We start from the raw sequence: 20,841 nt of genomic DNA, 5'->3' as shown, positions 1-20,841 counted from the left end.
ATTTTTTTTTTTTCAAATATACACATAAACCCAAAATGATCTATGCATTTCATCTGCCATTACGATCCCCGATAGAAATTATATTGTCTCATTTACCATTATGCTATTTAAATATTATTTGTGCATATATATTATTAATGCATATTATTGATTTTTTAACGGCAATATATCCATCATAGAATTTGAAAAATCTCTCATTCTCTTATTTGGAGAACCCGATAATCGACATAGCTACAGCATATATTTCAAAACGAACGATTCGAATTGAATCGACATTTCAACGAATAATATCGTAGCACGTTTTCGGACAAATCAGAGTGATTTCGAATGGAACATTTGAATTAGCTGTATCGAAAAAGAGCCAATAGGAAAGCTCCGAGAAAAAAGTCAAATAAGGTTGCGATTGGTCGAGGTCAGGGATTGGGTGAAAATAGTCGAACAACGGTAACTAAAGGCAAACGTTGGTTGGTGGATTTGGACACAGGCTAATGCGATAGTGCAAGGAGAAGGAGAGAGCGAGGAACGCTAGCGCCAGCGGTCCGCGCGACGGAAATTGGAGGAAACATTCGGCATGGATCCAGCTCCATGTTCGGCCGTGAAAGCGATGCGGTGTCCCCGCGGTTAGGGCGTAAGATTCTCGTTGCTTTGGCGAGAACGTGGTGCGTTTTGTACGCGTCGACCGGTGAATCGGTCGACGGAAAAGGGCGCGCTATCGGACGTAAGTCTTATCGGGAGTTCGGTACACAGTGGTGGTGGGTGTGCGCGCGTCGAGATAGAGCGGCGTGGCGGAGCGACTTGAGAGACTCGTGGAGAGGAATACGACAAGAGGAAGTAGAAGTGGAAGAAGACGAAGAAGAAGGAGGAGAAGGAGGAAGAGGAGGTAGTGGTGTTGTTGGTCAATTTAGAAAAGAAGGAGAAAGAGTATTACGCGGTGGTGCCTCGATAAGAGGAAGGAGAAAAGGAAGGTTCGTCCTCGTAGACGTCCGCTCGTCAAGCTCGTCACGGCGGTGTACGGTGTCGCGAGGTTCATCGTCGGCCGAAGGGCTCGTCGTCGAAGCGTGTCGTCGTCGTCGTCGTCGTCGTCGTCGTTGTCGTCGTCGACGGTGACGCCGGCCGCGGCGGCGCGTGGTGCGAGGACGAGGTGAATGCACGGCGGCCGCGGTGTGTGTGTCAGTGGTGTAAGCTCGTGTCTTCTGCGCTCGTGGAAACCCGCCAAAAGCCGCGGCCGCGAACAAGCACCACTAGGATTAGCAGCAGTGGCGTGTACGACAGCTGGACCGAGATCTTTTTCCTCGTCGTCCTCGTTATCGTTATCATCGTGATCGTTTTTGTTGGTGCCGTCGTTATTAGTGAACGCGAACGTGCTCTGTCAAAGAAGAACGAAAAGAAGGATAAAGGATTGCAAAGGGATAAATTTGGTAGGAAAGAAGTATTCTTCTTATCATCGACACGTTGCATCTTATTTCTCGTTTGGACATTATATCATTTTGAGAACGCGTATCGTCGCAACGTTTCTGGACCAATACCACTGCTACTACTCCGAAAAGCAGTAGCAGTAGCAGTAGCAGTAGCGGTAGCAGTAGCAGCAGCAGCATCGGCGGCGTCAGCGCACGACGGTGGCGGCTGCGTTCTGTTATTATTTTGCCGCGGTGCTTTTGACCCTTCGAACCGGGCGAGTTCATTGCGGCAGTGTCGCGGGGGTGTTTGCCCGACGTCTAGCGCACCACTTGGCGGCGGCGGTGGCGGCGGCGGCGGCGGCGGCGGCGACGGCGACGACGACGACACGACGACGGTAGTAGTGGCGGTAGTGGTGGTGGTGGTGGTGGTGGTAGTGGTGGTCGTCGTGGTGGTGGTGGCGGCGACGGCGACGACAGCAGTGGCGCCAGAAGAGGAGGACGTCGCGCGAGCGCGTCCGCTCGCACTCGCGCTCCTTTTGCTTCTTTCACCTCCTCGTGGCCGATAACCTATCGGGTAATCGCGCGAGAGAGCGCCGCCTCGAGAGGAGCCGTCTTTTTATCTTCTTTTTTTCTTCTCTCTCTCTCTCTCTCTCTCTCTCCGCTCCTTCCTCGAGACGACGCGAACATCGCGGCGAGAAAGGTGTGCTGCGGAGTACCACGTGATAAGGTGCAACACCTCATCGCCTTCTCTTTGTTTTCATTCTTGCTCTCTTTGCCGTTGTTGTCGTCGTCGTCGTCCTACTCCTCCTCCTCCTCCTCGTCGTCGTTGTCATCATTGTCATCGTCGTCGTCTTCCTCCTCCTCGTTGTTGTCGTGTCGTCATTTTACACAACGGTAGTAAGAGCGTCAACATTATCAGCAACGACACATCAAAATCGTTCATATCGTACATTTTTGGAACGCGTTTAACGAACGGAAACAAAGAGAACCACTGTCAATGGTGTATCGTCTGCTCTCTTGTAAGAGTGCAACGACGAGACTACACAAGACAGCAACAACAACAACATAACAGCTGAAACAGTAAGCAAGTAGTAATTGTAACAAAAGCGAGGGAAGGAGGACAGAAAAGTTGTCACGCTCTCGGGAGTGTCCCGCCGCGTGCTTGGTGGTGATATCGGTGAAGAAAGGAAGAGAGAGGGAGAGGGGGTAGGAGGGTGGAATATAGAAGGGGGACAAGGAAGAAGGAAAGGGTGAGAGTAAGCATCCTCGCTAAACTCTCTCTCTCTCTCGCGCGAGCGCGAGCGTTAGATAAACGACAGACAGGCAGGCAGGCAGGAAGAACAGAATTAAAGGCGCGCTTTCCGTTGTCGTCGTCGTTGTCAACGTCGTCAACGTCGCTGACGTCAGGTCTCGCGAGTTCCACGTGCGCGCGTGTTACTCGTGTTTGCTAGTGTTGTCGTCGTTGCGTCGTCGTTCGTATCACGTTGTGTTCCAAATTGTCCGATCTGTCAGCGATAACGGTTCATCATCGTGTAGCTCGTGGAAAGAGAAAACGGAAGTCTGACATATTAACGCGACGACGAAGATACAGGTGTCCACGTGTTACGTTGAACGTTGGACAAGAATAGTACTTGCCTGAGAACGATATTGCAGGAACAGTTTATACGACGGTTATTCGATTTCATGGCTACGACCTGATTATTCCTTCGTCGAGGCTCGATCGGATTAAAAGAAAGGCAAGTAAGCAAATACAGGCAAGCGAGCGAGCGAGCGTACGAGCAAACGAACGAACGAACGAATAAGCGAACAGGCAGACGGGTAGGCGGGTGTAGGCAGAAAGAGAACCGCGAAACAAGAGGGGTAGGGGAGGAGGGAACACGGTGTGCGCAACGGTGTGTCGTGTGTCAGAGGAAGAGAGGGAAAGAGAGAGAGCGAAGAAGAAATCGCGACTTTCGGTGCGGGTTGCGTGCCTTGATCAAGCGTGCGACAAAGAAAGAGGATAAAGAGGCGGAGGAGGAGGAGAAGGAAAAGGAAGAAGAAGCGGAGAGCGAGCAAGGGGGGTAGAGGAGAGGAAAGCACCGTCCGAAGGCCGAGCGTATGTGACAGTTCGCCTTCCGTGGTCCGACTCCTTCGCGTTTCGCGGCGGCGACAGTTCGCCTTCTTCTTCGCCTTGTGTTTTTCCACTTCCGCGTGTCCCTGTTTGTCTGTGTGTATGTGTGCGCCCAATCCACCCCTACCGTTTTATATTTTGTTTTCTTTTTTCCTCTCTTCTTACATTTCTTGTGCCAGCACTGCCAGCAAGCTAGTGTGCCGTTGTTGTCGTCGGTGAAGTGCTTAGCAAAGAAAGAGAAAAAGATATATATATATATATATACATATATACAAATTATATATATATATATATATATATTATGTATACGTATATATATATAAAATAGATATATATATATATATACATATACGTATATACGTATATCTAATACGTGCTGTATTATTATTATATTTCGGTGAGACAGGCGTGCGTGGCCTCGAGCCTCGTCGTGTGTTAGTGGAAGAAGAGGAAGACGACGAAAGAGAAGGAGGGGGAGGAGGAAAGAGGAGAGGAAAGAACGAAGGAGAACTGGCGGAGGTGGTGGTGGTGGTGGAGGAGGTGGAGAAAGTGGAGGTGGAGGAGGAGGAGGAGAAGAAGAAGAAGAAAAAAAAGAAGCAAGGTGCTGGTGGACGACGCCTCTCGAGTCTTCTTCTTCGAGCACCACCGAGGTATCTTCCTTTCTTCTTCTTCTTCTTCTTCTCTTTTCCTTTTTCCCTCTTTCCCTCTTTCCTATCTTTTTCTCTCTCTCTTTATCTCTCTTTCTTTCTCGCTTCCTACTTCCTGCATATACACGCAGGCACGAAGCATTCGTAGCTCGTATCGTATTCGTATTCGTATTCGTATTCGAAGTTGAAGTGAAGTTGAAGTCGAAGTCGAAGTCGAAGTCGACCGCGTGTTCTCTGTACGGTGTAATATATACGTAAAGAAAGGAACGCGCGCGCTCTCGTGCGGCACTAGCCGTTGCCGTTGCCGTCGTGTCGTCGTGTCGTCTCCGTCGCCGTAGCCGTAGCCGTAGCCGTCGTCGAGTTGAGGTTAGGTCTACCAACGGACGAATCGCTATCGTGCTGCGTATTTCGAGACGTACGTATCGAAGTGGACGATCGAACGAAGAGCGGAGAAGCGCGTGCGACTCCGCTCCTATGCGCGATCCTTTACTACGGTAAACTTCCGTTTGTTCGTTCAATCTCTCTCTCTCTTTCTTTCTTTCTTTCTTTCTTTTTCTCTCCATTCCTCTTTCTCTTTCTCTCTCTCTCTCTCTATCTATCTATCTCGCGCGTGTTTAACGTTTTCTACGTCTTTCTCTGTTTCCCCGACAAAGTGCAAAGTTTTGTCTTACTCTCTCTCTCTCTCTCTCTCTTTCGTATCTTCCTTTTACTTCGATTCAAAGGGCTCTACAAAGTGTCGTGTCGTGTCGTATCGTATCATGTCGTGTCATAGCACACACACACCGCATGAAATCTCGAACGGCACGTTCGCGAGTTTTGGGTGAAAGTTCGATAGTGTGCGCCGTTATCGTCGCTGCTGCTGCTGTGTCTGCTATTACTGCTGCTTTGCTGTGCTGCTGCTACCTTCAGAGGTTAAGTCACTGTCCGCTAGAACTTAACCTCAAAAATTATCGATGGGACGTCGGTCGTACCTTAGTATTTTACGCGTCGTCGTCGTTGCCGTCGTGTCGACGTTGTTCTTCTTGTCATTATTGTGCGATATGCATTTATAATATCTCTTCCTTCCTTTTTTTTATATACATATATATGTACTTTTATTTTTTTATTTTATAGCTTAACAAGGAACATCATAAAAATTTTCTCTTGTGATTTTACGCTCTTTCGTATTGTCGCGCAATCTTAGGCGCGCGCGCGCGCGCGCTCTCGTGCTCTCTCTCTCTCTCTTTCTCTCTCACACGATAAATTTGCACGTAGTAAGTAAGTATGTACATATATGTATACACACGTATAACGCATCGAAGCTTCCTGTCTCCATTGATAGATTTCTCCTTATCGATGCATTACGCGTCTCGATCTAAACGAATAACTCGATCTTTCTTGCTTTTTATTTCCCCCCCCCTTTCTCTCTTTCTTTCTTTTTTTGTTTGTTTCTTTTTTTCGCAGCAACTTTTCCTTGTCATCCATCGTTAGGTCGTTCATTCATTATTTCGTTTATATCGTTCGTAGAGTATTCATATCGAACTTTATTATTCGTTCATCGATCTCTCCATAGCAATAATTTTCGTCGTAACGATAATGAGAATATTCCCCGACGTGGATGAGTCATGCACGTGGCGCCATTAGAGAAAAGAAAAATGGAGTACGACGTGTATACCGCGTGTTACGACGTTGCGATGAAGAGGATTAACTCGTTAATGCGTTTTACGAAAAACGTACTTTCGAAATTTCCTTCTAATCGATTCTCGAAAATATCGGAAATATGTAGGATGAGTCAGCGAACATTGTCATCTTTGATGACATTGTATTTATCGATATCAGGAAATAATGTTTCGTATAATGTAAAAGGAGGAGAAGTAGCCAACAAGTGAATGCATATATGTATAACTGCAACTTCACGTTCATTCTAAAGTCCACAAATTAAAAATGATATTTCGTTCTTGATAATGATAATAATAATAATAATAATAATAATAATAATAATAATAATAATAATAATCATGATTAGATTGACTCATTCTCTGTATTTCTTTGATTTACTCTCCTTCTCTATTTTTTTTCTTAACGCAGCAACTAAAAAGAAAAAAAAATGAAACGAATTTGAATTCATCGAAACAAAGAATGTATTCGAGTTCGTGCAATGCTTAATGCGCGAATTCCTTTCTTGGTTATTCGACACCTCAATGCAAGGTAAAGAAGCCGCTTTCCTAAGCGGCCAGGCTGCTTTCGTAAGCGAGAATGGCTGGAACGTAATCGGATTAACTTCACTTCTTACTTTGAATTTACCGCCTATCGCGAGTAGCGGTCACGTGATCGGGGATCGCGCGAACTTTCAAATGATCCCAATCCGAGGAATACATTTCTCACGTATTATCATAGAATAAGTCAATCAAAACTTTGATTTACGTTATCCTGTGGATTGCCTCGATTTAAAATTAAACTCCTTAACAAGTTTAAATGTGAGAATAATAGAAAAAAAGTGATTAATAGTTGAATCATTATTCGTAAGTTGCGAATTTTTTCTCATTCGTTTAACAAAGATGAATCAATTTTATTATTGTATCGATTCTTCTTAAAATGAATCATATTCTAACGCAATATCCTGAAGCATATTAAAAGAAACCTCGTACATCGGCATTTCTCGTAATTTCGGCTTGCATTTGACCCGCAAAGCGTGCCGAGGTGGATCGATTAAGAGAGAACGACGATAGGTCAGTTACGTACGAGATTTACATGCCCCAGCTTCCGCGTGATCCATCCGTCGTCCTCCCTGTCTCCCTCTTTCCCCTTTTACCTCTTCCCTTCCCCTCTACCCTTCTCTCACTCTCTTTCTCTCTCCTTTCCCTTCCGTTTTCCCTCTGTGCTTTATCGGAGAGATTCGACCGCGAACTGCGCGCCTTTTTTTCTTTTTTCTTTTTTTTTTCAACGAACAATGTTCAAGGTCACGATTAAATATAGAACCCAAGCTCTCCTCTCTCTCTCTCTCTCTCTCTCTTTCTTCTATCGTCGTTCCAAGTAATAAAAAAGAAAATAAGAAAAATTCATTTACGCAAACACCAACGTAAGCTCGTTCTTATCTATGTTTCTTTCCCACGTGCATATATACATATACATATGTATATTAGTTAATGAGCGATAGCAAGTCTGTGAACATCTTTGGAGGGTTCGTTTTACTTTTTGCTTGTACTTACTTACATTATCGACAGGAGGAATGTAGCCGTACGCGGAAACACGGCGCTTCTAATAATAGACAACACGTTCCACGACGTCACTTATTGGTCGGCTTTACTTAGTAGGCTCTCTGGAAGGAGGGAGAGAGAGAAAGAGAAAAACCGAGAGAGAGAGAGGGAGACAGACAGAAAGAAAGATAGAGACACGCGTCGCGTCTACGTTTAACGTGCAAACGGTCAGGCCACTTATTGCAAAGTCGTGTTTCATTTTAAAAGTAGAGAAAAAACTTTGACTTATATATTATTTTTATAATATTTTTCATCAAAGATTAGATGGTGGGAAAGAGATAAAAAGAGAGAAAGAAGGAGAGAGAGAGAGAACGAGCGAGCGAGAGAGCGAGAAAGGATGAATACAAAATTTATGCACTTTTTTTTTCTTTCTTCCGTTTTTTTAAGCTTTTTCCTAACTCGAGTTTTTCCAGTCACGTGGTATTGTTTACCAACGTCGATCAATCGTACTGAAACCACCACACTGTCGCCACTATCTCTCTCCCTCTCTTTCTTTCTTTTTTCCTTCTCTCTCTCTCTCTCTCTCTAGATTAATCCTCAAACGAAGAGGAATTGCAATTTGTCTGTAATTTATTTTGATTCTTTACCGATCGCGTAAAGTTAATCGTCCTGACGCTTTCGAACGAACGAACGAACGAACGATGAGAAGTAATGTAAACGTATAATTAACGTTATACGAAAGCGTATACGGGCGGTGGTGGTGGTGGGGGGGTAGGTGACAAGACTCTTTGTCTTTCTCATTCTCGTTGTTTAATCCTATTGTTAAGAAAAGTCACGAGGCGGTGCGCCAGACTGAAGCCAATAATCATTAGTCAATGTTTTCAATATCGTTGCCTTTCGTGTTGCGTGTCTTTCGAAAGTGATCTGCCGAGAAATTGAAAAGGAGAAACAGATATAAATTAAAAAAGAAAAAAAAAAGGAAAAGAAAAAATAGCGCAGATAGATAAATAGATAAATAAATGAATAAATAGATAAAAACAAAGAGAATTCGATCGAGATCATCGTAAATAGTAGCAATGACACCAATGCCAACAGATTATTACGATAGGCGGGAAGGGAGACTCATAGAAAAAAACGCGGTTCAACTAGAAAAAGAGTTGGTAAGAGATAACAAAAAAAAAGTTTACGTGCATACGACGCAGATGCGGGGAATGGGGGGGGGGGTATCATCATCATCCTTTGTCGGGAAAAACGCCGCCGCGAAAACAAAGCGGAAACGGCACGCGTATCGCACGAACTGCGTGTGCTGTCTATATCGTTTTATTAAAAGAGAGAAAGAGAGAGAGAGAGAGAGAACCCGTAGATTTAATCTCACGGATTTCATCCCATTACTCGACCCTTTATTTCTACCATTAACATCGTTATCACATGTGACGATCAAAAGGTATCCCTTTTCTATATTTCACTTTCTCTCTCTCTCTCTCTCTTTCTCTTTTTGTTTTCTTTTACATTGATAATTTCTTCCTATCTCATCCTTCTTATTCGCGATAAAGTGAAAGTATGAATGTAGAAATAAAAATAAATTTAAAAGGATTGGAAAAAAAGAGAGGACAAACACAGCGTGAATCGTGTCATCTCATTCTGTTTCGTCTCTTTAAATTTTAAAACTACGGGTAACAAAAGAAAATAAAAGAAGAAGAAGAAGAAACAAGTCATGTTGTTGTTTTTATTATCTCAACATATGTGCTTCTTTTATTAGAGAACAAACGAATCTCCAAAATGCGAGATCTTTACCTACTTACTATACGTTTGTTATGTTTCCTCCTGGTATGCTGGGATCTTTTCTTTTCTAACGTCAATGAAGAAAAGAACCGAAGGCCATCTGTTTAGAACGTGTCAATCCCTTGTTTTCTCTTAATCCTAATCCTCCTTTCATATAACACGAGAAGAAATCCTTTTCATTCGTTAAAACTCGAAACTTGCCTGCCGAACTAACTTATACTTTTTCTTAATTTTTTATTTTTTTTTTTAAATTCCCTTCCCTTATGCTTTTATTTTGTATTGTCTCCCCCCCTTATATACGCGTTCTTTCTCCTCCTCCTCCTTCTCCTCCACGTGCGTATATTTTCTCACCTCGTTTTTCAACGGTCAAAAATTTTCTCTTATCGAGGAGATCAAATATTTCATAAAAAGCACTCGGAATCATCCAACGCGGAAAAGTCAAAATCTAACTGAAGGATCTTTCCCTTTACCGATATTATAAAAGCCCTCCTCCTCCTCCTCCTCCTCCTCCTTTTACTCCCTACTCCCTTTCTCCAATCCTTGTCGTGCTTTTGCCCAAACGATAACTCTCTAGCATTTTTTTTTGTTTTCTATTTTGTTTTCTTTTATTTTTACGCGACAAAGGACTACCTTTATTCGTGCAAATTTTTTGGACACCTTTTAATGATTTACCCTTTAATGTTTTGTTTAGAGCCACGGAAATTCATGTAGAGTGTGTGTGTGAGAGAGAGAGAGAGAGAGAGAGAGAGAATAATTATAATAGAAAACAATACTAATCGATGAAATTAACGTCTATCAACGGTGTAACGCGTTGCGTATAAGTTTAATCACTTTTTGGAACGCAACGTGTTTACATGAATACCATTAATAAAAAAAAAAACAACAAACAAAATTATATACATATATAAGAGAAAGATAAAAGAAAAGAATATAACGTTTCAATAATATCGCAATATGAACCATGTAATTTGTATTTTAAAAACGAATTCATTATTTTTCTTCTCTCCAAAAGAATATTATTATTATTATTATTATTATTATTATTATTATTATTATTATTAGTTGTTAATAAAAATATGGGAGTAATATTTTGGCCATGTTACATGGTTCAGCTTGATCGAATAAAAAAAATAAACGTTGAATAAATGAATGAAAAGTGCGTAAAAGAGTATGTACTGTGAACGCTCATACGACGAGATAATAGGCGCCTTGCTGAGATCGACCTTTTTCAATCGATATAGAACTTTTGCTCGCCATTTCTGGTTCATATATGTTAAATATAGATCGAAGTTCGCGAGCAAGGAAAGAGAAAGAAGATGGAGGTCTTAGAACGAAAGGTTCGCTTGTTAATACCCCCCCCCTACTCCCCCTCCTTCTCCTCATCTCACCCTTTTTATCTCTCTTTTTAACTCTTTCTTTCTTTTTTCTTCTTTCTCCTTTGGAATTGGTATTAAAGATGTGGAAGAGTAACAACAACGGCACACATGTTTAGAAAGTATAACAGATTTGTTATTTAAAGATACGTACATTGAGAGTATCTTTTAAAATAGTACAGTAATTACGCTTAATAGATTTTTTCCACCTTTTATATGTATATATTCTATTATTTATATTTTGAATATTATTATGTGCGTTATAATACATAAATATGTATATCTAAACTTCGAAAAGTAATATAAACAATAATCGATAGATGAATTTTAACTGACTTTCATAGGGGACAACGAAACATTCTAACGGAGGATTTCGTAGAGGACGGTTCGTCGAGCTTATATTACGTGTTTTTAGATTAGAATATATATTTCTTTCTATTAATTAACAATAAATTAAGGTAAATCGAACACAGTATTGTATTATATTAATATATTATATCGTTTAAATTCAAATACATTTGTTTTAAAGTTCTTAGCCAATGATTACTGTCAATTGTAAAATTTCATCCAATAAAATGTCAGATCTAAATATTGTTTATACGAAATTTATATATATATGTAAATTTTAAACAAACGTATTTTGTATTATTTTTACTTTAATGGGTATTAAATTGATTCTAATACTAAAAAAAGAAAACATTTAAATAACAGTAACAAACAATGGATAACCGATTGTTTGAGATGAAAAAGAAAATCTGTTATGGCACGATTCAAAGGATACACACATTATTTTTGCATTAGTTTAATTCACTTGTTATAAATAAAACACTTTCACGTTAAACTCATGAAATATCTAATTAAAACATATTCATGTATTTATTTCTAAATTTTGTTTAATCTTAAAGATATTATATCGATAATTTTTCTTCAATGAAAACCATTAGTATGCGTAAAGGTGTAAACGATTTTAAAAGACACTCTCATTCGTACATACATTATTTCAGATTTGATTACAGAATTTTTATTTTATTCTCGTATATCCATTAATCAACGTAAACGATATAAATCCTCGCGTACGTAAGATACATGATAGTATTCTCGCAATCGTTTAACACAATCGACAAGTAAATAACTAAATGATTATTAATCTTCTACTATATTTCTTTTACTTCTTCTTCATTTTCTTCTTCTTCTTCTTGTTCTTCTTCTTCTCAGGGAAGAAACCTTCTTACGTTTCCGCACGAGTTTTCCTATTGCGACTCAACTTGAAGCTCGTAGAGCGTTTCTTTTCAGAGTGGAACGAACTTTCGCTTAATATGGATAATGCTTCTTGAAAGAGCGCTTTTCAAAACCTCTATTCAAATCTCTCTCTTCTTTCCCTTATCTCTCTCTCTCTCTCTCTCTTACACACTCACACGCATACATACACATATACTCATTCTCTCTCTCTCTCTCTCTCTCTTTCTCTCTTTCTCACACTGTCTCTAAATGCAGCATGGTTTTGACCATTCACGAATTCTCTACGTCCATTATAATTACCGAATATAAAAAATAACGATTCACGTGGTATTCATTGGTAAAGTTCGAATCAATCGGCGTTGACTTTCAATCTGGCGAATATCAAAGCGCCATCGGCGTACTAGGAGGTGGTGGTACCCCAAGGGTGGTTAGTGTACTACCTCTACTACCATTTCCCGATAACTACGATTACCGCTACCACGAGTAACTATTTCATTCGGATCGTCCTTGCCCGTTTACACGAGGATCGAAAAAAGAAGAAAACAAAGAAAGAAATTCGAAAAAATCCCCCGACCAGGGGGCTTATTTTAATTTTTACGAGAGAGAGGCGCAATTGTGTATATTATTTTAAATAAATTATATGTGTATTGTGTGTATTTATTATTATTATTATTATTATTTCATTTGCATTGTAAGGAAAGAATTAAAATGATTACTTTAATCACACATCAAATTGTTTTTTATTATTATATTTAAATAGACAAAATATTTTTACGAGTCGATAAAATTATAATATGTTTATGTATTTTGTATATATTTCAGTAGTTTTTTAATATATAAATGGTTAATATTCTGTAATGTAAAATGGAAACAAAGATGTATTAATTATTATGTAAGATTTTCTTGTGATAAGGATCAAGAAAATGGAACGTATTTATATGCTAATGATGCAAATGGTTTAATAAGTGACTTATCAAAGTTTCAAACTGCTTAAAAATGATAATATGAAATATATAAATTAATTATACTGTAAACTTTTAATATTTTTGAGTATATATTAATCGTTCATAGGCTTAGATCGATTAATTCCACTTTTTGATTTATTTCAAATTTTATTATTAATTCATCTCATTAATACTTAACTTTTTATATTTAAAATTAATTTCATTAATAATTAAACTTAACACTGTTAAAATGAAAACAATTTATATGATCGTTCAATAATAAATGATACGACAATACGTATCACTTTATCAATTTTCTTTATGTTTTTAATATCGTGGAATTAAATCGATTTGGCAAATTGGTTGCTCGTATACACTTCCTGCCAAAAGATTGGAATTATTTTATATATTCCCCGAAAGAAAGGATATATTAATATAAGAAAAAAAATGAACGCGCGGCCTTGAGTAACCGAGATAAATTTTGGTCTCAACAAATCTCTCTTACTAGTAATATATTTTACATTTTACTTATAATATTATTTCAATCAAAAAATGAATATTTCTCTTCTCAAATTATCATTTCATCGAGAACAACAAAACTGCCTTTATTTTTAATGACACCCTGACATATTCCTGACATGCTGGAAATTATATTTTTATTTTTTTATTTTTAGAGTACTTTTAATTGAATATTTTTCCACGTTTTTTCTTGAAGTTGCTATGAAGATGCAATAATAAAATTAATTGTAATTAATTAATTGTATTAAAAATTTGGTTGACATAAGAAGCATGAAATCTCTTAAAACATAATTGAACTTGTTAATGGTCTATGTAATAACAATAAATTAATTAAAAATTGATCGGTATATTAGATTTGGTATACTGCATCGGTAAAAGATTCTAAACTTTTGGCTGGTAAGGATGGATGAACAAAATCTATATTTTTTTTTTTTATTTCTATATGTATCTCATGCATTTCTATGATGTAACTAACATTATTTTCTTCTGATTACAGATATCAACTTTGTCGTCGGTACAGCATGAAGGCAGATAGTGACGTCAAGTGAAGGAAAGAGGGGCAAGAAGAAGAAATAAGAGTAATTAATACTACAAAACAGCGCTTCGTGAAAATAACGCATGCACCGGCGAATGAAAACTGGGATAAAAGGCTGAACCTCTGGGGTGTAAATCAGAGAAGTAATAATAATAATTAAAAAAAAACAAAAACAAACAAATAAAGAAGAAGTATAAAAGACGTAAAGAAGTAAAAACGCAACGGATTACCCTAAAAAAAAAAAAAGTTAGTAGAATTAGTCGAAGAATTATAAAACGAAAGCGAAAGCAAGAAAGAAAGAGAGACACGAGATACATACTAACAAGCAAGCAAGCAAGCACGCATAACACAACCAACACACATCTCTACACGTATACAAGGAATAAAAAAAATAAATAAATAAATAAATAACAAATATTAACACAATTTTCGTGATAACGCGTGAAAAAGTGAGAATGAGAAGAGCGTGAACGAGAGAAGAAGAAGAGAAAGAAAAAGAAAGAGAGAGAAGGATAGATAGATATTGTGTATTTGTGTGGTACAAAAGAATAAGAGAGAAAGAGAGATAGAGATAGTAGGTAGCGTGTGAGAGTAAAAAGAAAAAAAAAACAACCAACCAACCAACAACAAAACAAAAACAAAAACTAGTACGTGAAAGAAGGGTAGAAAGGGTTAAACAAGCGGAAGAGTTAAACAGACGAATACATTAAAATACAGAAAACAAGTGAAGAATCAGAAGAAGAAGAAGAAGAAGAAGAAGAAGCCGAAAAAAAGTCGTGGGCGTGCGAGAGCGTGTAAATAAGAGCTATTTTTTCGTATGATAAAGAAAGAGGAGGAGAGGGTGGTGGTGATAGGGTTAGCAGTAATAATAAACACGTGGAAAGAAAGGAGAAGAAGAAGAAGAAGCCAAAGAGGAATAGAATACGTTCGATGATCCTTCAACGAATTATCTGAGGAAGAGGAAGAGGAAGAGGAGGTGGAGGAACAAAAAGAAAAAGGAGAAAGAAGAAGAAGAGGAGGAGGAGGAGGAGGGGGAGGAGGAAGAGGAAAGAAGAAGAAGAAGAAGAAAAAGAAGTAAATAAGACGGAAAGGGACAAATACGACGAGTCTTTCTCGATATAATACAAATATCCTTTTCCTTTAGATGCACTTCTATTATTCGTGTTTCTTTCTCTTAGCGAGGATTCATTTTTTCTCATAGAGAGAAAAGGAAGGAAAAAATAAGATAGAAACGGATAAGGAAATATCAGAGGTGCTGCTGGTGGTAGGAAGAATTTACCTTGACGAATTTTTTCTTTTCACTGATACCATAGAAGAGAAAAGAAAAAAAAGAAAAAGAAGAAGAGGAGGAGGAGGAGGAGGAATAGTAGTAGTTGTAGTAGTAGTACTAGTACTAGTAATAATAATAAGTTGACGTACGTACACGGTGGTGGGTAACAGTGCTCTGGTGGTGACTGTTGTGGTGATTGTGTCTGGTGAGATAAAGATAGAGTAAAGGGGGAAAAAAGAAGGAGGAAGAGGAGGAGGAGGAGGAGGAGGTGGTGGGCGGGGGAGGAGGGGGAAGGAGGACAGTCGAGCGGTATCGAGAGGGCAGCCGTGCCCCATGTTGTGAGCGTTTGAGGACTGCCGGGGGCAGAAGTGAAAGGGTGGGAAGGGTGGTGCCGCGGGCATGGAGTATGGAGGCGGTGGCGGGGGCGGTGTGGGACGTGGGGGTGTCCAACCACCCTCCGCAGGTGCGAGGAGCATCGCAGGCACCGACACTATCGACGCTCTCGACGCGTGGCACAAAAACGAACAAAGGATCCTCATGGAGTCCAGGCACAAGCAACAATGTGAGTAAATCTATTGTGCATATATATATTTATATATAATATATGTCTAACCATCTACTTATTTAGATACAACGTCGATCATTATCTTATTTCTTATCTATATCCGTAGATCTATATGGGATTCGGTTAATAGCTAGTTTCTTCTTTCATAAATTATACCCAAACTCATAATTATACTTAAGGTGTACAAATTTAGTAACCATTATCAACTAATTGCTCGACTCATCTTGTTATATTATCGTGTAGTTTTCATTTTTTTTTGTATTTTTTCTTATTACTCGTAAAAGGGGACTGCCCAAAGACCCAATCGAAAGTTCAGAGAGAAAGATAATATATAATATACTATATATATATATATGTGTGTGTATATAAAACTATGCAGTTGCATCTGCGGTATTGCAGGTGCATCGTTTCGCGGTTGTTTCTCTCTATCTTTTCTTTTACTCATTCTCTTTCTCTCTCGTTTTCTCTGTTCCACGCGAACGTAGGAGTCCACTTATTAGCAGGTGTATGATATTGGATCGGACTAGAATCGTTTCTCGGTATCAAGCGAAAAGGATCGACGATCTACATTCTGTATCTTTCCTCTCTCTCTCTCTCTCTATTTTGTATCAACTTTTCCTTTTTTTCTTTTTTCTAAAGTTTGAAAATAACCGAGCAATATTTGTGTATTATTATTCTGTCTCGAGTCAGCCAAATAAATTGGCAACGTTAAAAACACGTTTTGAAAGACAAAAGATCGGCGAAAATTCGTATCTGTTATTTTGTAATTCAACAAAAAAAAAATCTTATTTCAAATTCGTAATCAGCAATCTCAGAAACTTTCAAATACTAATTTACAAAAAAAAAAAAAAACAAAATTAAATTATCTTCAAATTTTGGCAACGCTTTCGAGATTTGGGACCACTGTGCATTGCCGAAGGGTTCGATACGCTACCGCGTACCTTTAATCCGAAGAGAAAAAGCAACTGCTGCATTTGCGGTCCAATGACTCGGGAAATTGTTAATTATCGCGATAGTAAGGAAAGAGAGAGAGAGAGAGAGTGAGTGACGGGGGTTGGGAGGGGTGGACACTTCCCTCTTTTACACTCCAACTCTCGGAGTTCACGAAAGTTAAAAGGGGTGTAATATTTAAATCCGTTCGTTGTTAGCAGCAAAGTTGTTGTTGTTTCGGTTTGTTAAGTGATTTCAATCTGTATTCTGATAGGTTGATTAAAATTGGACACAGTGTATGTAACCGTTAAGCACCGTAATAGGGGAAAAGAAAAAAGAAAAAAGAAAAATAAAAAAACAAAACCAGTGAAGAGGGTTAACCAAAGGGGTGTTGCTGTCTTTCTGTTTCTCGCGGTTAGAGCAGAGAATCTTTCGATGATCAGAGGTCGAATTGGTGTTTCGTACATGTTAAGGATGCATGGTTGAAAATAATGGTTTGGAACGATCGTAAGGCGGACACACTCTGTGGTGTCGAGAATTAGTTTGTTTATTTTTTAGTAGATTACTCTAGGGGTCAAAGTGTCGATGCGGTGACGAATGAAAAAAAAAAAAGAAGAAAGATCGAAAGTATATTTTGGACGAGGGACTTTGATTTATTTTTGTTCTTTTTCTATGATTATTCATACGTATTCTTTTCGATTGTATTTTACTTCGAATGTCCTATTATTCGTCAAAATTTAGGAAAGATTATAATATAACGTAAAAAGACATTTAACACCCCAAAGCTGTCGACACTTCGTGACACTTATTCCTAATGTGAGGGATCGATGAAACGATCGTTTTAAAAGAAAGAAAAAAACAAACAAACAAACAAATATATTTTAATACATCGAATGAGATGTTTATCGATTGGGTAACAAACGATATATTATTTATCTTTTGTTTTATTTCAAAACGAATACAACCTACTACACTTTATAAGTTTTTATAAAACATTTGGAAGATAGTAGAAGAAGAAGAGTTGGTCGACCTTTTCTTATATTTATTGTTAGGCTTGAGTTGTCTTTTTGTAACGATCGACGAGAATAGCATGGTCACGTTCTGTTACTCTCTTCGTATTTCTCTTTCTCTTGGTGAAAGAAAATCGACAAGTCGTGTTCGACATCAAGCAGCAGCAGCAGTAGAAATCTGTTCCCTTGTCTTCTTCTTCTTCTTTCTCCCTTTCTTTCAACTCTTTCTTTCTATTTTTTGTTTGTTTGTTTGTTAGCCGAAAAAAGAACTCGAAGCGTCACTGACCTTCCTAAAGATCAAACGCATTAGAAAGCTTTCCCTTGTGTATTTGATCTCTTTCTCTCTTTTGGCTTGTTCATTTCAATAATAGAAATCGTCGTCGTAAGGATAAAATAGAAAAACGAAAAAAAGGGACGGAAAGAAGAATAAGAAGAAGAAGAAGAAAAAAAAAAAGTAAAAAGGGAAATACAAAGTGGGCAGCGGTAGGAGGGGGGGCTGAAAGGGTGGGAAGGGGGAGGGGATGTTGGTTAGATGTCGATCGTTGTTATCGCAGCAGGGTTCGATAAAAAAGCAAGCATCTCATCGAGTATAGAATACTTAACTTATTTACTTGCATATGTTGTGGTGGTGATGCTGTGGTGTGGTGTGGTGTGGTGTGGTGTGTCTTGTATATATAGTAGTCAGCTTGTATATATAGTCAGAGTTAGGAATTAATCGTGCGGAATTCACAGGGCGAATTTCTCTTAGGCGCTTGGATCGAGCGATCTAAAAATACTCGATAATTGGACGATCGTCGTAAAGACGAGAGAAGATCGAAGATGGCGTCTGGTGCAATCGGTAGAGAGAAAGAAATAGACAGAGAAAGAGAACGAGAGAGAGAGAAGGAAGGAAGAAAGAAGGAAGATTCTCCTCATCGAGTGAACGCATTCGACACGCGGCGGGTGCACGTTCGTCGTTTCACCCTCTCACTCTGTTCCTCACTTTTCCACCCTTCCCACCCCGTTTGCCCGCGTCCTCGGATGCCGGCGTCGGCGTCGGCGTCGGCGTCTGCGTTGGCGTTGGCGTTGGCGTTGGCGTTGGCGTTTGCGTTGGCGTCGGCGTCGGTGTTGGCGTCGGCGTCGGCGTCGGCGTCGACGACGTCGTCGTCGTCATCATCGTATCTTCGTCGGACTCGACGAAGAACGGGGCCGGTTTTGGACCGATGCCTGATCGGCGACTCTCGGACAATTCGAAGATTCTGCTCGACCGTTCACCCGACTGACGTGTATTTTCGACCTGGCACCTTCTTTCTGTTATCTTTCTCTTTCTATCTTTCTTTCTTTCTTTCTTTCTCTTGTCCTTTCAGTTCCTTCCTCGATTCCATAGAACCAATATCGACAGACGTTGACCTCGCGACGAGTTTCTAAGAGAGAGAGAGAGAGAGAAAGACAAAAAAATGATTGACTTTCCTTTTGACTAGAAGAGGGAACTCTTGAAATCCTCTTGGATGGAGTTGAGCGTACAGTTTGTAGTAGGGCTCTCGTCGCTTTGAGGGGATTATTAAACGAATGATTTTAAGAGTCAACTCAGAATTCGATTCACCTTCTAACGGGACGCTTTTGGCCCTTTTCGATTCTTGTCAAACTTTTAGCCGGATAGAGAAGAAGAAGAAGAAGAAGAGGAAGAAGAAGAAGAAGCTCTGGGCGGTAAAAGGGACAAAAAAAAAAGGGAAAAAAAAAGACGGAAGAAACTTTTAGGAGAAATATTAGAAATGATAGGAACATTTTATTTACTTTTTCTTTCTTTTTTTTTTTTTCCAAACGATCGTGTCGTTCCGTTAATTTATGCAACTGTTAAAACGAGTACTGCGATTATCTCTCATTCTCTCTCTCTCTCTTGTGTTATTTTTTCTGTAATTCTTTTTATTTCTTATTAATGATACATGATAATAATAATGATAATGATAATGATAATAATAAAAAATAAGTATATCGCATTTACCGGGTCCGTCCGTCCGTTGTATTTACTTCATCGGCTTTGAAACTTTTCTCTCGCGCAGCCGCCATTTATTGGCCAGCGAAAATACGAACAAAATTGCCGGAGAAACAAGGATAATAATAGGGAATGATTATCGAATAAGCAATAACCGCGGCATAGTTCTTCTTACGAGAAAGAGAAAAACACACATTTTTATCGTAGTTGAATCCTTTTCAACGATAATAAATTGATCATTTTCGTCTCCATCGTCGTCGTCGTCGTTGTCGTTGTCGTTGTCTTTGTCTTTGTTGTTTCTAAAAGAGTCCTCTTCACCGTTAGATATTTCATATTACTATAATATCAATAATATAGTTCCTATCCAAATGAAATAAAATAATATTCGAATATAAATTCGTAAAGATTTTCTTAATCTCGACGAATAAATTCTATATTGTTTCCGAAATGATTAGCAGAAAAAAAGGGTATAAAATAATTATTAATGCGCTAATCGCGCGAAATATGCGTTGGAAGGTGTTTATTGACATGCAAATAGGGCACGATGCATCTCCCACGTGGTGGAAGTCGGTACTCTCTCTCTTCTCTCTCTCTCTATAGTATTTGTGTATGTGTATGTATATGTGTGTCGTTTCTCTCTTGGACGAAGCACGCGTCGAAACTCTCCTCTCCTCTCTCTCCTCTCCTCTCTCTTGTTCTCCTATCTCTTTATCCGTCTTCTTCGCTATCCACGAGCCCTCTCCGATTTCCGACACTGACCTCTCCAATTTTCAAATTACGTCGCTCCCGTTGCAAGCTCACTGACACGACGAGGGATCCACACACTCTCTCTCTCTCTCTGTTTCTCTTGGTTTCTCTCTTTATCATCATCTCTATCGTTCTTTCGTACCTCTCGTCGGCTAGCTCGTGTCGCCTGTCTGCTCGACTCCGATGCAGGATTCGTACTTGGGATCGGCTAAATTATTCAAGATTTGACGTACCCGTTTAATCGGATAGCAGAATGTTTTGGTGGGGGTGGGGGTGGGGTTGGGGAGAAGAGGGCGTGAGAGAAAGATGGGAGAGAAGCACCCGAAATACAATGGGACCTCGATTATCTCAACTAATTGGGAGACGTTGCCCGGCTCTGCTGTGTGTTGCAACGAACGTTCCGGATGACGGAAGTCTCCCCCCCCGCATCACTCTTTCTCTATTTTTTTCTTTCCCAACATTTATCTATCTTTCTTTTTTTTTTTTCTTTAACCCTTTCTCTTGGAAATAACACGTATAAGTATTTATTACCGTATATATATATATTTGTATGTTTATAATGTTCAAATAAAAAATACGAGATCAAATTTCGATTTCGATACAGATCAGAAATCGGTAAAAATTC

The 20,841-nt window shown here is 39.3% G+C and overlaps 2 protein-coding genes and 2 long non-coding RNA genes across 6 annotated transcripts in view; all 4 read left to right on the top strand.

Moving 5' to 3' along the window:
- The first annotated feature begins 533 nt into the window (after window positions 1-533).
- Window positions 534-13,903, top strand: LOC122525012. 3 transcript variants are annotated; one of them, XM_043647543.1, is made up of 2 exons: window positions 534-965; window positions 13,684-13,903. In XM_043647543.1, the coding sequence occupies exons 1-2, from the start codon at window positions 586-588 to the stop codon at window positions 13,733-13,735; spliced, it is 432 nt and encodes a 143-aa protein (XP_043503478.1). In that variant the 5' UTR covers window positions 534-585; the 3' UTR covers window positions 13,736-13,903. The 3 variants fall into 3 exon arrangements, 1 of the variants encoding a protein (XP_043503478.1); XR_006305680.1 differs by lacking the exon at window positions 534-965 and adding an exon at window positions 972-1,418; XR_006305681.1 differs by lacking the exon at window positions 534-965 and adding an exon at window positions 4,065-4,157.
- On the top strand, window positions 3,502-3,951 carry LOC122525013. The gene is made up of 2 exons (XR_006305682.1): window positions 3,502-3,722; window positions 3,914-3,951. It is a non-coding gene; the product is annotated as an uncharacterized LOC122525013 (long non-coding RNA).
- LOC122525014 lies at window positions 4,576-12,271 on the top strand. Its single transcript, XR_006305683.1, has 2 exons — window positions 4,576-4,648; window positions 11,980-12,271. It is a non-coding gene; the product is annotated as an uncharacterized LOC122525014 (long non-coding RNA).
- A 1,428-nt stretch (window positions 13,904-15,331) lies between the features above and the next one.
- Window positions 15,332-20,841, top strand: part of LOC122525011 (serine/threonine-protein kinase minibrain) — a 43,502-nt gene continuing 37,992 nt past the window's right edge. The window contains exon 1 of the mRNA XM_043647542.1: window positions 15,332-15,554. Within this exon, the coding sequence (XP_043503477.1) occupies window positions 15,392-15,554 (163 nt within the window). The 5' untranslated portion in view covers window positions 15,332-15,391. The remainder of the gene's footprint in view (window positions 15,555-20,841) is intronic.

This window comes from Polistes fuscatus, unplaced genomic scaffold (genome assembly GCF_010416935.1).
Source record: "Polistes fuscatus isolate 324 unplaced genomic scaffold, CU_Pfus_HIC Scaffold8, whole genome shotgun sequence".
NCBI lineage: Eukaryota > Metazoa > Arthropoda > Insecta > Hymenoptera > Vespidae > Polistes > Polistes fuscatus.
Note: the sequence above shows the minus strand (reverse complement) of the source record. Positions and strands in the feature narration are given on the sequence as shown.